The 17,107-nt window shown below is 35.8% G+C and overlaps 1 protein-coding gene across 3 annotated transcripts in view; it reads right to left on the minus strand.

Moving 5' to 3' along the window:
• Nucleotides 1-3,931: 3,931 nt before the first annotated feature.
• Nucleotides 3,932-17,107, minus strand: part of LOC149772478 (antiviral innate immune response receptor RIG-I-like) — a 66,860-nt gene continuing 53,684 nt past the window's right edge. For all 3 annotated transcript variants that reach the window (XM_089947759.1, XM_089947757.1, XM_089947758.1), the window contains 4 exons: nucleotides 12,042-12,183; nucleotides 10,340-10,579; nucleotides 9,515-9,682; nucleotides 3,932-7,595 (listed from right to left, as the gene is read on the minus strand). In XM_089947759.1, the coding sequence (XP_089803885.1) occupies nucleotides 6,985-7,595; nucleotides 9,515-9,682; nucleotides 10,340-10,579; nucleotides 12,042-12,183 (1,161 nt within the window). In that variant the 3' untranslated portion in view covers nucleotides 3,932-6,984. The remainder of the gene's footprint in view (nucleotides 7,596-9,514; nucleotides 9,683-10,339; nucleotides 10,580-12,041; nucleotides 12,184-17,107) is intronic.

Here is a 17,107-nt window from a genome sequence, read left to right on the forward strand (position 1 = left end):
CGCAGTATAACCTCGTCGTATCGCGACGCTATGATGTTTCAGCGTTGATAAAACAGCGCCGCGAAATTCACTACCGGGATCAACTTGTAATAGATTTGGCCAGCGCAGAGGGCCTCTTCGATAAATTCTTTCAAACGCAGCGGCTACTTCAGTTGCCGACTTTGTTTTTAACGGCTCCGCTTGTTTGTATCGACTCGCAACATCAACTACGGTTAGCGCGTATTTGTAACCGTTGTCATGCGGCAAAAATAGTATATCAGCCTGATGAACTTCATTAGGTACGCTGACATCAAAGCGCGAGAAGTTGATTTGTTTAGGCGGTGGTAGATAGATTTGCCATATAGCCTGTTTGGATAACCAATTAGCCGCAGTGGTCTTTGTTACCTTTGCAGCGCTTGCAAGCTTACCAATTGCGGCCTTCCCCTTCCAGTATCCTCTCGGAGAATAATAGATGGATTCCATGTTGTTATTATAAACGCTATCGTTTTCAATTACCAGCGCCAGAAGCTCCGCTTCCAATCATTAATTTACCTTTCATAGCCGATTTTACCAACCATGAGGCCAATTTTTCTTTGACGGATTTATCAGGAATAGCATTTAATGCGTGAATTAATTTTACATCCGCGATATGACGCTGTTGCAGATCGCTACTTTTGTAAGCAACATCATGAGCATGACACGCCTTATCGATAGCGTTTATTGGATACTCACCGGGTTTGGGCTGATTTTGATCATCGAGTCTGATATCTAATCGTGTTCCGGGGCCACAGTAGTTATATCCTGGGAGGTGTTTTTCTCCTGGATACTTTGCCCACGGTGTTCCGGGGAGTTTTGCCAATTTGGCTGCGATGTCACCTCCTCGCTTTTTTTTAAAACATCTCCGGGTCTAATAGAAATAAATCTAAATTTCTTTGTACCGCATTGTACACACTTGCCAGTAAGCGCCGATCTGTTATTTCTTGTCGTAACGGTTGTCATATCATTTGTGCCAGTACGTACTCTACACTTCACACAATATAGATCCATAATTTATGTATAGAGATATGAATATAATTGATTTTTCGGCGACTAAAACAAGAGAACCAGTTAAGCATGTTGCAGCGTTACCAAACTCGATCCGGATGATTATCATCGGACCATCTGGATCCGGCAAGACGCAATTGTTACTCAATTTAATAATGAGATGGATGAAGTGGGATAAGTTGTATTTGGTTGCTCCTAGCGTAGATGATCAACGATGCTACGAGGTGTTGAAAGATTTCAACGAGAATGCATCAGCGATCGCTAAAAAAATGTTATTGAGTTTATTACGGATATCAATGATGCACCGGGTATTGATGATATTGATGGCGACGTTAACAATCTAGTCGTGTACGATGATGTTATGCTAGACAATCAAAAAAACCCAGCTAGGATATTTTCCAGAGGCAGGCATAAAAACACTGACGTGATATATGTCACTCAACGATACACTCTGATTCCAAAAGTAATTAGAGACAACTGTAATATTCTTGCTATGTTCAACGGCGTTGATACACACACGCTACGAAATATTTGGCAGACATGGTGCGGCGGTGACATGGACTTTAATGTTTTTCGAAACTTTTTTAGTCATGCTCAGTCGACCCCACATGGATTTGTAACGATAAATTTACATGATCCTCGGACACGATATCGTATCGGACTTGACCAAATATTCGGTTAGTTGTAAATAATTTTCATTGTAAATAACTCCTTAGCAGCAGGGGGGGCGATGACATCGACGCGGTCGTCGATGTGCTTACCGGACGCTGACGACGCTGGGGATCGACGCGCAGAAGGTGTTAATTAAACCAAATGACGATTGGACGATCCCCCAACGACGACGTCGTTTTTTTTTTACCAGGCGCTGACGACACCGGATCCGCTGAGTGCAGAAAGTAATAATTAAGCCAAATGACGATTGGACAAAATGTCCGATTCGCCCCCCCCTGCTGCTACAGTGCCTTTTATCAAAACAGGTATTCTGCTAGGCATGCATGAAATTAAACAGTTTTTTTATGCATCTAGAATACAGGGGCAGATTTAAAGGGACTTTGATGATCTACACTTTCCAGTCAATATGCTACAATTTTCACTGAGAAACTAGATAAAATACCATTTTAATCAACACAAACCAGCCAATTTCAAAACTGAATCCTCCAGTTTATCAAAAATCCTGGAACTACTCCTGAATACTGTAAATTAGAACTATTTTCAAAAAATTTAGTTTTCCATGCTTTGCAAGTATGGTGCTCCCTCACTATAAAGCCCCTGTATATACTGTTTCCCCCTTATAATGAAGATATGGTCACTGACCCAATTTAATTATCTTTTTTTATCATTGCAACTTATTTCACTTAATATTTGGTACATTAAAACTATCAGGTGATTTCAAACCATTAAATAGAAAATGGTGTGTTTTAAAACACCATAGGACATGACCTTGTTATAACACTTTACTATATATATATAAGGTTACCTCACTATCATCAAAGTTATACAAATTAAAAGGTTTTTGAATTTAATTGCTACATACTGCACATTATAGTTGCAATATGCCTTTGGTTTAAGGGTGATGGAAAATTAGTAATTTACAGCAGACATATAAAAACAGATAAGATATAAATCTATTGCAATAATTAATCTGATTTCAGAACATTACTTGAATAAATTTAAAAATTATTTGATCTTTGTGAATTCTAAATTTGCTAAAATTATAAAGCATACCTCTAAATAAATATTACTAAATTAAAAATAATGACATGTAGAATCAATATGCATAATAAAAACACTTCTAAATAAATGTCACTTTTGGTACATGAAGTCATTTTCATGAAAGTCTTGCAGGCAAACAGAGAATGAACTCCTAAAATACCATAAAACAGTTCAGCCTCTCTTTACCAACCTCCAGTGGCATTATAGATCAATTTTCTATTCACCAACCAATTACGGGATGAATCAATTTACTGCTTACCAGAATCTTATGAGACAGATCATTTACCTCTTTAAATAAGATGAAAAAGTTTTATCTTTACCACCCACTTATGGGATGGATAAATTCTGTCTGTCTTAAGAATGTAGCTGATTAAGAGAGACCTTATACTTTGGTTTAACTGGTGCAAATTTAAAGAATACAAAATGCAGCTGGGGCAATGTGACAATGGAACAAAATGTGTTGCAGTGTTGTAAATTTAAAAGAATACAATGTTTTATTACATATTTCATATTGAAATATATCTGGGGGAGAAAAATTATATTGCTCCAGTGGCAGCAAAACTTCTTACCAGTGGTAATATCACATTTGGAACCAAATTCCTTTCCTATGTAAGAAGTATATCTGCCCTTATGTATGTTCTTAGGAGTAGTTTTTACATATTGATGTCTATTTTATTTTTTCTTCTTCTTTTCTTTCTCTCTCTCCCACCCTTCTGCATTATCTCCCCATCAAGATGAATATATCTTAAAATGTGTCAAGATTGTAGACCCTCTAGTATACATCTATGTAATCAATGAATATGTACTGTTAACACGTTAGACCCTCTAGTATACATTTATGTAATCAATGAATATGTACTGTTAAGACTGTAGACCCTCTAGTATACATTTATGTAATTAATGAATATGTACTGTTAAGACTGTAGACCCTCTAGTATACGTTTATGTAATTAATGAATATGTACTGTTAAGACTGTAGACCCTCTAGTATACGTTTATGTAATTACTGAATATGTACTGTTAAGACTGTAGACCCTCTAGTATACGTTTATGTAATTAATGAATATGTACATTTAAGACTTAAGACCCTCTAGTATACTTTTATGTAATCAATGAATATGTACTGTTCAGACTGTAGACCCTCTAGTATACGTTTATGTAATCAATGAAAAGGCACTGTTAAGAAATTAGACCCTATATTGTGCATTTATGTAATCAATGGAAAGGCACTGTCAAGATTATAGACCCTCTTGTATACATTTATGTAATCAATGAATAGACACTGTCAAGAATGTAGACCCTCTAGCATGCATTTATGTAATCATTGAATAGACACTGTCAAGATTGTAGACCCTCTAGTATACATTTATGTAATCAATGAATAGACACTGTCAAGATTGTAGACCCTCTAGTATGCATTTATGTAATCAATGAAAAGGCACTGTCAAGAATGTAGACCCTCTAGTATACATTTATGTAATCAATGAAAAGGCACTGTCAAGAATGTAGACCCTCTAGTATACATTTATGTATTCAATGAAAAGGCACTGTCGAGAATGTAGACCCTCTAGTATACATTTATGTATTCAATGAAAAGGCACTGTCGAGAATGTAGACCCTCTAGTATACATTTATGTAATCAATGAAAAGGCACTGTCAAGAATGTAGACCCTCTAGTATACATTTATGTAATCAATGAAAAGGCACTGTCAAGAATGTAGACCCTCTAGTATACATTTATGTATTCAATGAAAAGGCACTGTCAAGAATGTAGACCCTCTAGTATACATTTATGTATTCAATGAAAAGGCACTGTCAAGAATGTAGACCCTCTAGTATCTGTGTGAGAAAAATTATATTGCTACAGGTCGCAATAACACTTCTTACCAGTGGCAAAATTACTTTTGGAACCACTTATCTTTTCTATGTAGGAACTATATCTGCCCATATCTTATTTCGAGCTATTTTTCCATATTGATGTTGATTTTATTTTTTCTTCTTCTTTTCTTTCTCTCTCTCCCACCCTTCTGCATTATCTCTCATCAGGATGAATATATCTTAAATTGTGTCAAGACTGTAGATCCTAGAGTCTAGTATACATTTATGTAATCATTCAAAAGGCACTGTCAAGATTGCAGACCCTCTAGTGTACATTTATGTAATCAATGAAATGGCACTGTCAAGAATGTAGACTCTCTAGTATACATTTATGTAATCAATGAATAGACACTGTCAAGATTGCAGACTCTCTAGTATACATTTATGTAATCAATGAAAAGGCACTGTCGAGAATGCAGACTCTCTAGTATACATTTATGTAATCAACGAATAGACACTGTCAAGATTGCAGACTCTCTAGTATACATTTATGTAATCAATGAAAAGGCACTGTCAAGAATGCAGACTCTCTAGTATACATTTATGTAATCAATGAAAAGGCACTGTCAAGAATGCAGACCATCTAGTATACATTTATGTAATCAATGAAAAGGCACTGTCAAAATTGCAGACCCTCTAGTATACATTTACGTAATCAATGAAAAGGCACTGTCAAGAATGCAGACTCTCTAGTATACATTTATGTATTCAATGAAAAGGCACTGTCAAGAATGCAGACTCTCTAGTATACATTTATGTATTCAATGAAAAGGCACTGTCAAGAATGTAGACCCTCTAGTATACATTTATGTAATCAATGAAAAGGCACTGTCAAGAATGTAGACCCTCTAGTATACATTTATGTATTCAATGAAAAGGCACTGTCAAGAATGTAGACCCTCTAGTATACATTTATGTAATCAATGAAAAGGCACTGTCAAGAATGTAGACCCTCTAGTATACATTTATGTATTCAATGAAAAGGCACTGTCAAGAATGTAGACCCTCTAGTATACATTTATGTAATCAATGAAAAGGCACTGTCAAGAATGTAGACCCTCTAGTATACATTTATGTAATCAATGAAAAGGCACTGTCAATAATGCTTACAAATTAACACCCAAAACAAAAAGCAGGCTTCAAGTATTCAATTTTTTAAAATTAATTTCCCACATGAATCATGGAAATTGTCAGTAATGAATCTTATATGAACTGTTGCTATTAGATATTCTGTGTCACTCATGTAATGTATACCTACTGCACTCTACAAGCAATGGTACACATTTTTAAGAAAAATTGTTGATGACATATAACAATAAAATTGTTTAAGGAGTAATTTTAACCATCATCATAATCATAATTCTGCCGGAAAAATTGTGGTTATGTTGGAGTGTTCTATTATGTTACTATAATACCCTCACACCAGCAATGTTCACTGTATCAATCTGAGCAAGAAATGTATTAATAAAATTAAAAATCTCTTCATTTTTGCATGAAAACATTAATTAATTTGTCAAATTAAACAATTTAATCTATTATAATGTAAAATCAAACCTAATAAAATGTTGTCCTAAAATTTTAGCATATCATAGTTTTTTTTATTGATGTAGTACTGCAGCTGTTAATTCCATTAACACACAATGGAGAAATAAATCCAATGCAATCAAATATTTTTGCCTTATAAATAGATAATAAAAAGAAATTCTGTTTTTGGAATTGATATAAGGATATATTTCATTCAAGAAGTGGAAGCATTTTATATTGCCACAAGCAGAGAAAATTTCCTTATATCTACAAGAAAACATAGATATCTTCTATATAATGTTGTAAAGGCAGACATTTTCAAAGCCATCTGGTACACTGGTACCTGTTAACAAGAATACTGCAGAAGCAGGGAAAAGGGCAACATGCAATAATTGTTTTTTAAAATTAAGCACAAACTCCATATGCAAAGCGATTATTGATCAGAGATGAGTATCCATGTATCCTACAGACCGCAAGGATAATTTGAGGGTCACTTTTATAAATATTACTGTACCATAACCTTCGTTTTAGGTCTAAGCATTGGGTAGTCTGCGAATTAATAATGAACTAAAATCAAACCAATTACATTATGGTCTTAAAATAAATTTCACAAGACTGTATTCTATCCAGTATTCTCATTTTCAATTTTCCTTTCAAATGAATGAATACAGCATCAATTTATATCAATATGCTTTTTACATATAAGTTCCTTTTTTGTCACCCTCAAAAGAGGACCAAAATTAATCCAATTTAATTTGCCAAGCAACAAATTTATCATATGAAGTCAGACCTCCTACCAACTGTTTAATATTAACAGTGTTAATATGGAGGTTTTACATGAAGTTTTCATTCCTCAAGTAAATTCAGCAGGTCTGAAAGCTCACAAGCCTCTATTTCAAATGGCAGATCAAGCCATTTTTTGCAAAGAAAACTCTTTCCATCCTCATTGATAATTTTGAATGATATAATCTTGATGGTTGGCAGTGGGACTTTGTCACAAACAAAATAAACACCCCAGTCCATACCACACTTCTTGCAATATATCCTATCTGTTTTTTGAAGACCACCTAATTTTGTTTGAGTCGGTTTCTTATCAGGCTTTACATCTATTAAATTTTTGAACTCCTTATCTATGACAATATGATATGTATCTCGCAAAACACGTAAATTCTTGCCATCAGTAACTTCAGTGGCACACTTATAGCAGCTCAATCTAAAGTGGCTCTTTCTCTTCATGCGAATTTGTTTTTCTAGACTTCTATCATGTAACTCTTGTTTGTCTATTTCATTTTTCTGTAGGAATATGATTTTCTGCTGCAGTGTTCTTGGGTCCATTTTTTTTACAGCTTTCAGGGCTCGATACATCATGGCTGCCTTGTATGTGTTGTGTTTTTCCATATCCAGTGTCTTTTCATATCCCATCACAATGTTCTTGCCACTCTTTTTTCTTCCGCGACCTGCAAAATATGTTTTTTTTATATAAAAGTTACTTTATTTTGGTTACAACTGACCTGTCAGCATCAGTCAATCTGCAAGCATATGTAAAATTATTACACACATTTGGCTTATTGCTTGAATTTTTTTTTTTTAAATTCTTTCTTTATACATTATTTAATTTTGCATTGTTGCCACCAGGCGGTGCCAAAATAAAAAATAATTATTACAATAAGGACTGAAATTCTTATAATGCAAAAGTCAGTCTCATCTTAATATGGACATATACTGCATACACAACATAATACTCTTTAAGTGGTGAATCACTTTAACCTACCATGTTACAGTAAAAGCCATAATAAAACAAAAAACTGACTGGAACCCTTATCATCAGAGTCCAACTCAGTAGTAATGTGGACTCTTGTGTTGGGGATTCTGATAAAAAACAAATTTGGATTTTCCTAAACTAATAAGATGTTAATTGTGCATTAAAAAATAAATTGGTACCAATAATTACACAATATTCAGTACTGAAAAAAATCAATCAATATCCATTTGACATATCAGGTTAAGCTTAGGGCAATAAATCAGTCCCATACCAGTGATGATATTGATTGGTGGTTTCGCGACTGATATCACCTATTCATTAAAACATGCAAAAATCTGCAGCCAACCTTGGCTGCAAACATCAGTGTATATTTCTTGCAGCTGTGGACCTACCATCTCTGAAGGGTTCTTTTGGTGGCTAGTACATTATATTTCTGGAGTAAATCCTATTTTTGGTGACTTGCAAATCCATGCATATAGCACAATCCTCTGTCCTGTGGCCATTTTGAATTTTGCACTAGATATGGCTTTTACCAATTTCCTGTAAGTGTCTAAAATGTACACTGGTTTGTTTCAGAAAGATTTGCATCCAGCAAAGTTGCACATTTTAATGAATAGGTGACATCAGACCCACATAACATCCATCATTATCAACACAGATTTGGGGGTTTAATTTATCAGAATAAGTTAAGCTATACTCATCTGTCACACAATGTTTCAGTATTCATCTGCTATTTTAAGAGTAATGTGCTCATAACATACTTAATTTTATACACTTAGCACTGCATGTTAATGTTATCAACTAACCTTCTGCATCACAAATATAAACCCATCAATCCATAGTATGGCACAAACCATCATTCCAAGTTACACAAGCAAGTTATCAGTCCATTTCACATTTCATACCATTATATCCAAACTACAATATCCCCATTTTATTCCATGTTACAGACAGACCATATTACAGAATCCACCTTTCATTACACTGCTCATCAATTATTCATGATGTATTATCCATCTGTCATTCCAGTAAGTTACTGTACCACCTATCATTCCATGTTTCAATATTCACATTTTATACCATCCCATTATCATTATTGAACCTAATAACCATTCAATGTTACTGATTCTGAATCCACCATTTATTCCATATTACAGTGTCCATCCATTACTCTGTATTAGTGTCCACCTGTTATTTTATATCGAAGTGACATGATACATGTTACTGACCCACTAAACCTTCCAAATTACAGTGTCCATAGTCATTGGTCTATGTTGCAATAATCTCCACCCATCGTTACCCACTTATAATTCCAATTCCATGTTATAGTACTGTGTAACCTGTTGGTTTATATCCTGTAGCCACCTGACATTTGGATCTTTGTTATCTCATTCCCTGATATCATGTTAGCCACATGTCAGCTGGATCTTTGATATCTCATTCCATGCATAACACAGTACCCACCTGTCATTTGGACTTTTGTTATCTCATTCCCTGTATATCACAACACACAGCTTTTATTTGGATCTTTTTAATCTCATTCCCTGCATATCATAGTACTCACCTGCAATCTGAATCTTTGTTATCTCATTCTCTGTATATCACATTACAAACCTGTCATTTGAATCTTTGATATCTCATTTCCTGCATAGTTATAGCTTAGGACAATATTACAGTCAGGGATGTCGATTCCTTCACCTGCCACAGATGTGGACACTAGAACTTTGTATTCTCCAGACGCAAATTTATTCACTGTCTCTATCTGTTCAGCTGGTGTCATACCTGAAATTAAATTATATACAAATTTAATACTTTAGTACAATTAACTAAAGATTGCTTAAAGACAAACAAGGAACATAAGATAGTTCTCAAAATATATTTATGCTTGAAATGATAAATAATAAAAACATTTGCAAATCTATCCTGCTAGGTGATTTGTAAGTAATATTCATTTTAGCATAGTTGTTGCTGGTGACAAACCAAGTTTTATTTGAAAAGATGTCAGTCGACTAAATTCCTACTAAAATGGACAAGAACAGAAGGTGTAATAACAGATAAAACTGAACATTTGTCCATTATTACCTTAAGCACTCCATATTATAGTAACTAATATTTTTTGTGTTGCTGAAACAGTCTAAGAAGACACAGATGGAAAGTTAGTGATTCTTACCTACTGCTAATTAATTGGTATACAAGGGTTCTACAAATTAATTTATACAGTGATTCCTATATACTACATGTCACTTGGAATCTATACAAGAGGTCTGCAGAGAACTGTTTTGCCTATAAAAGTCTGTATACTCTATAACCTTCAAAAACTTTTTTTTAAAAATCTTGCTATTTTGTATTCTACAACGTACAGTAGCCCAACTGAAAAAGTGATACTGATGATTTGTTATCAAAGGTGAGATAAAAGTATGTAGTAAAATAATAACTCACTATCATCTCCTTCTTTTCCTGTCAGTTTGTAAACATGAATATTGTCTCTACCAAGCACACCATCCAGATAATGTGCAAGGGCAGTGCATGTGGCTCTTGCCTGTACAAACACCAGGGCTCTGGATTCTGGATCTGCATTTTCAGCCAAAAGCAGTTCCTGGAGTGTGTTGCTTATTGTCTGTAGATTAGGATTCATTTGGGATTTGATCTTGCCATACCCACTAAGATCTTTCTGTACCTCTGTACAAATTACAAATCAATTAAGATAAGATGAAGAAGCCAAGTGTAAAATAAAGAATAACTGCTGAAAGGACAGTTTGCCAAATTTACAAATTAAAGTCTGGATAACTTTGATTGGGGGAACTTTTAATTGTTTAGTTCAAGGTTAACTGTCTGACAAATTTTATAACATGTCAGGTCATTGAGCAGTTCAGTAATTATGACTGATGTTATGACCATCATTTACATCATAAATTCCCTGAAAACATGATTAGAGGTCAGATTCTTATGCTCAAAATTTAGAACATTATTAGCTCCACAGTACTGAAAACTCATAATGGTCAATAAACATTGCAATCTAAGTCAACATTAACAGTAAGTCTACCAACCACAAAAAGAAACTACCCTATTGTTTAAATTTCTATTGAAAGTAAGCTTGTCTTCAAAAAAGACTCCTTAACATATTGAAATAACAGTACAGTACAAACACAAAATAAAAAAGGAAACATTTGAGATTATATTTCATGACAAGGGAGTAAACAGGCAAATTCATGAATAAATTATTTTGCAGGGTCACACCATTTGCCTCGACACTCAATCAATATTATTATTTTTCAAAGGAGTTAATTTTATGTATTGTAGATTCATTACCCACTAAAAAACTTAAGCTTCCATGACTGACTTTAATTTACATTAATATATTGCATGCTGATATCAGTAAATGTACATTTGTTGTGGAGACATTTGGATTTATATTTTAAGTTGTAACTATTTTCAAAACTATGGCTTCAATGAATGTTTTCACATAATATGATGCCATCTTAATGCAAGCCTTTCTGGATATTTTGGTTTGCTCTCAACATCTTTTCACAAATGCCAGATATCTATTTAGATTTTTGTGGATATGCTTTTATAAGTCAAGTCTTTTCATCAGCAAAGTCAGTGAATCCATTTGTCAGTGTTTTCCTTGTAACCTGAATATCAGCTACCCTGATGGTGGGAGAGTGATCACATTTTCTATAACATTTCTACAAAGATGAGTTGACTACACTCATTAATTACACTTGATATATTATGAATAGATGACAACAAAATTTTTTATTTTAATTCTGGATGCAATGTAAGAGTGAAATGGGTGGAGGGAGGGACAACAAAAGAATGCCAATATTTGTGAAGGCTTCCCTCTCTAGTTAATATTATCATTATTATTATTAGTAGCAATAATCTACCTGTTACTTGGATATTATTATTATTATTATCATTATTATTATTATTATTAATATCATCATCATCATATTCATCATTATCTGTCTGCAACAGACTACATGCACTTTTGTTCAATGTATATTATAAACTATTCTTTAAAAAAGTTAACTTGAACTTTTCATCAGCTAAATGGAAACAATAAAAGGTTTACTTAATAACTAAGTATAAGAAAGATAAGTAATAAGTCCTCTGTTGTTTTTGCAGTCTCTAGACTCACTCAAAATTAACTGAAGAAGTTCTGTCTCCTCTTGTGTGTGTTTACTCTGATGTTCCTTCTCTGGATTAAATTTTCTTGCCAGAAATTTGCAGACATCAAGAATTCCCAACAAGCTGTTCAGTTCCAGTGCCTCATTGAAAGTCTTGAGGGAAAAAAACACAACAGAAATGGGTAACTAGGACAATGAGGCCCCTAACAATAAAGCTAAAATTTTCAGTCAAACAGAAGGCATCAAACTGAAGAAGCAGTGACAAATATCTAATGTTTGGTACCAACTTGATATGCTGATAGCAAAATGTCCCCTAAAGTAGTTTTATTTTTGTCACTAGTCTTATCAGAATTTCTACAAATTACTAAAGCTCACCAGACCACAATAATTTGTAATAAAATAAATATCAACCCTTCTTTCTATCAGAAATGAACTTTAATCTGTAAATATTAGACTTATTGTCAACCAGAGTTATATTCTGAATGCATACGTTTGGTTTCCAATTTGTTGCTAAGAAGCAAAACCACTGAACAGGCAAACAAATACCTTCTTCTTTATATTTTAAACAATGAACAGTGGTCATGACTTCATTAAACTGTGATGAAAGATGGTCAAAGTCAAACTTGACCTTGGTCTTTCAAGCATATAACCTTTAGTTTCAATCCTTTAAGTTCCTCAAACATTACTAAACCTAAAGGAAACTTCTGAGATGACCATTTCTTCTTTTTAACTGCTGAATATTGAAACATTCTTTGATATTCTTGAGTATTAAGGTATTTAAATTAGTGACTGTGGTAGCTGTAATGAATGCAAGATAGGCACCATTTTCATTTAAGACAAACTGGATACCATTAGAAGACTTCTGATGAAGTTCCCATGTTGATATATTTGAGGTAAAATTGGCACTAATTTTATATAGGACCAACTAGATATCATAAGTATTTTTTGGTGGTGAAAACCCTATGTCATTATGACTTTCCATTTAGAAGGAGCAGCAAAAACAATATTTTCAAGATGGCTGTCAAACTACTGTCAAATCAGCAACATTTTCATTTTGTACCAACTAGACTTCATAAAAGATCTTTTGGTAAAAACCCAATGTTGAATTGACTTCATCCAGGACAAGTAGCAATGAGATTTTCAAGGCAACCACTATGGTTGCCATATTGGACATAAATTTGGAACAATTTTTATTTTAACACCACCTAAACACCATAAGAAATCTTCTGGTGAAAAAACCATACTGATATTATTATCCATTCAGGAAGAGTGCAATAACAACATTTCAAGATGGCAGTGAACATGGTCATTTTGAAAATCAGATTGCCACCGTTTATTTAGGACCAACTAGACATCATAAAAAGTATTTTCCTGAAAACCCCTCGTTAATATGACCATTCATTCGGGACCAGTAGTGGTGACATGATTTTCAAGATAGTCACTATTATAGTGGTATGATGGCCATGATCAATATTCAAGTGACACTATTTTAATTTAGAACCAGCTGGACATCTTAAAAAGTCTTCTGGTGAAAATCCTATTTCCATATAACTTTCTGTTCAACAAGAGTAGACTTAACAAGATTTTATGATGGCTGCTTTGGACCAACTAGATGTCAAAATAAGTCTTTTAGTGAAAATCACATGATGATATGACCATCCATTCAATAGTAGCAATAGGAACTTTCAAGATGGCTGACATGGTGAACATTATGCATGTCTCAGCAGAAACCATTATCATTCAAGACTAACTAGACCTTGGGATGAATTGTGTAACATTTCATGGCAATCCTCCAAGGAGGAGACACAATAATGAACTAATGGACACGTGGACAGCAGACAACAGGTCATCTTCTGGTCCATGACCAGTGGAGCCAAATTCGATATTTGTTATTGAGATCTATAAGTACTGTTAGCATTTTGGACTTACAGAACATTTTATTAGAAGTTGTCTTTATTGAAAACCTAATGTCAATTTCATCAACTGATGATTACACAGACAAAAGACAGGGAAAAACAAAAAACTTTTGCTAATTAAATCCATAAAATGATTCCTATTTGATGGATATAAATTTGAAAATATGAAGCCATCTCTTTAAATATTTCCATTTCAGACACTGTCAGAATATTTAGAAAAAAACTGAAATGGTATGGAAAGAAGTTAACTTCACTAATGGAATAAAATCAGGTCACAAATGATTCCTTAAAATACCAGTGAAAATGAAATCATTTCTGTTAGAAATAATCGTGTAAAATTTTGTATGTAATTATATGTTCAACACTGGATCATTATCATGTTAACAGGGCCAGCGCAAGCTATGTGTGAGCAGTGCACTTGCACAGGGGAGTACAAAATTGGAGAAGAAAAGGGTGCAAAAATTGGACAAGGAGCTAAATTGAAACAAAAATTGTTAATGAAAATCTTTTAGTTGGTCATAATTTACATCAATTTCTTACAAGCTTTCTTATCAGCAAATATTCTTAATGATGGGAGTGGGGGGGGGTGCTAAATGTCTTTCACACAATGCGCCATATTGCTTTGACTGGTCCTGCGTATTAATCTTCAGTTTGAAAATAAGCATATATTTTTTCAAATTTCCCATCACATCATGAGCTCAAACGCATGCTCAAACCTCATTTTTTAATTATGACTAGTTGTCTATAGGTATATAAATGCTTGTGTCTGATTCAACAGTTTTACCTGCTTTTTGAAATGATACTATTCTCAAGTATAATTTGTCCATCCTGTATGCATGCTTACTGTCTTCCCTCTCTCTTGTCCAGCCTGCATGCATGCCAACTGTCTGACATCTCTCTTGTCAATCCTGTATGCATGCCTACTCTCATCCCTCTTTCTCTCTCTTGTCCATCCTGTATGCATGCCTACTCTCATCCCTCTCTCTCTCTCTTGTCCATCCTGTATGCATGCCTACTCTCATCCTCTCTCTCTCTCTTGTCCATCCTGTATGCATCCCTACTCTCATCCCTCTCTCTCTCTCATGTCCATCCTGTATGCATGCCTACTCTCATCCCTCTCTCTCTCTCTTGTCCATCCTGTATGCATGCCTACTCTCATCCCCCTCTCTCTCTCTTGTCCATCCTGTATGCATGCCTACTCTCATCCCTCTCTCTCTTGTCCATCCTGTATGCATGCCTACTCTCATCCCTCTCTCTCTCTCTTGTCCATCCTGTATGCATGCCTACTCTCATCCCCCTCTCTCTCTCATCCAGCCTGTATACATGCCTACTCTCATCCCCCCTCTCTCTCTCTTGTCCATCCTGTATGCATGCCTACTCTCATCCCTCTCTCTCTCTCTTGTCCATGGGGGCCCCAAGTGGCCGAGTGGTCTAAAGCGTTCTCCGTTACGGATCACTGCCATCTCACCTCTGTCTGCACTGGTTCGAGTCTCAGATTCAGCCAATGTAGGTATGTGAGAAAGCATGCCAGTAGCTTCTCGTGGGTCAGTGGTTCTTTCTGGGGTTTTCCCGGGTTCTTCCTCCACCATTAATACTGGCCGCCATATATAGCCTATCGTGTGCTGAAAAATGGCGTTAAACCCCACAACAACAACAACAACTCTCTTGTCCATCCTGTATGCATACCTACTCTCATCCCTCTCTCTCTCTCTTGTCCATCCTGTATGCATGCCAACTCTCATCCCTCTCTCTCTTGTCCATCCTGTATGTATGCTGACTCTCTCCCATATCTCTCTTGTCCATCCTGCATGCATGCCTACTCTCATCCCTCTCTCTCTCTTTTGTCCATCATGTATGCATGCCTACTCTCATCCCTCTCTCTCTTGTCCATCCTGCATGCATGCCTACTCTCATCCCTCTCTCTCTCTCTCTCTCTTGTCCATCCTGTATGCATGCCTACTCTCATCCCTCTCTCTCTTGTCCATCCTGTATGCATGCCTACTCTCATCTCTCTCTCTTGTCCATCCTGTATGCATACCTACTTTCATCCCTCTCTCTCTCTCTCTCTTGTCCATCCTGTATGCATGCCTACTCTCATCCCTCTCTCTCTTGTCCATCCTGCATGCATGCCTACTCTCATCCCTCTATCTTGTCCATCCTGCATGCATGCCTAATCTCATCCCTCTCTCTCTCTTTTGTCCATCATGTATGCATGCCTACTCTCATCCCTCTCTCTCTTGTCCATCCTGCATGCATGCCTACTCTCGTCCCTCTCTCTCTCTCTCTCTCTCTTGTCCATCCTGTATGCATGCCTACTCTCATTCCTCTCTCTCTTGTCCATCCTGTGTGCATGTCAACTCTCTTACCTCTCTCTCTTGTCCATCTTGTATGCATACCTACTCTCATCTCTCTCTCTCTCTCTCTCTTGTCCATCCTGCATGCATGCCTACTCTCATCCCCCCTCTCTCTCTCTCTCTCTCTTGTCCATCTTGCATACATGCCTACTCTCATCCCTCTCTCTCTCGCTTGTCCATCCTGTATGCATGCCAACTCTCTTACCTCTCTCTCTTGTCCATCCTGTATGCATACCATCTCTATTCTCTCTCTTCCTTGTCCTCTTTTTCATGCCAACTCCCTTCCCACTCTCTCTTGTCCAGCCTGTATGCATGGGGACTCTTTTTCCTTTCTCTCCTGTCCATCATGTATGCATGGCAACTCTCTTCCCTTTCTCTCTTGTCCATCATGTATGTATGGCAACTCTCTTCCCTTTCTATCTTGTCCATCATGTATGCATGGCAACTCTCTTCCCTTTCTCTCTAGTCCATCATGTATGCATGCCATCTCTCTTTCCTCTCTCTCTCTAGTCCATCATGTATGCATGCCATCTCTCTTCCTCTCTCTCTCTAGTCCATCATGTATGCATGCCATCTCTCTTCCTCTCTCTCTCTAGTCCATCATGTATGCATGCCATCTCTCTTCCCTCTTTCTCATATCTTTTTTGCATGCTGTCTCTCTATCCTCTCCTTTTTTTTCTTTTTTTCATGATTCTCTTTGTACTCCACTATATGTTTAACATAATCAACCACAAAATACACCAACCCACCCTCCCTGATGAAAAGGTCCATTAGGGGTGACCACTGTATTATTGCAAACAATACCAA

The sequence above is a fragment of the Sinohyriopsis cumingii genome, unplaced genomic scaffold, assembly GCF_028554795.1.
Source record: "Sinohyriopsis cumingii isolate HCF-2022 unplaced genomic scaffold, ASM2855479v2 utg001460l, whole genome shotgun sequence".
Lineage (NCBI taxonomy): Eukaryota > Metazoa > Mollusca > Bivalvia > Unionida > Unionidae > Sinohyriopsis > Sinohyriopsis cumingii.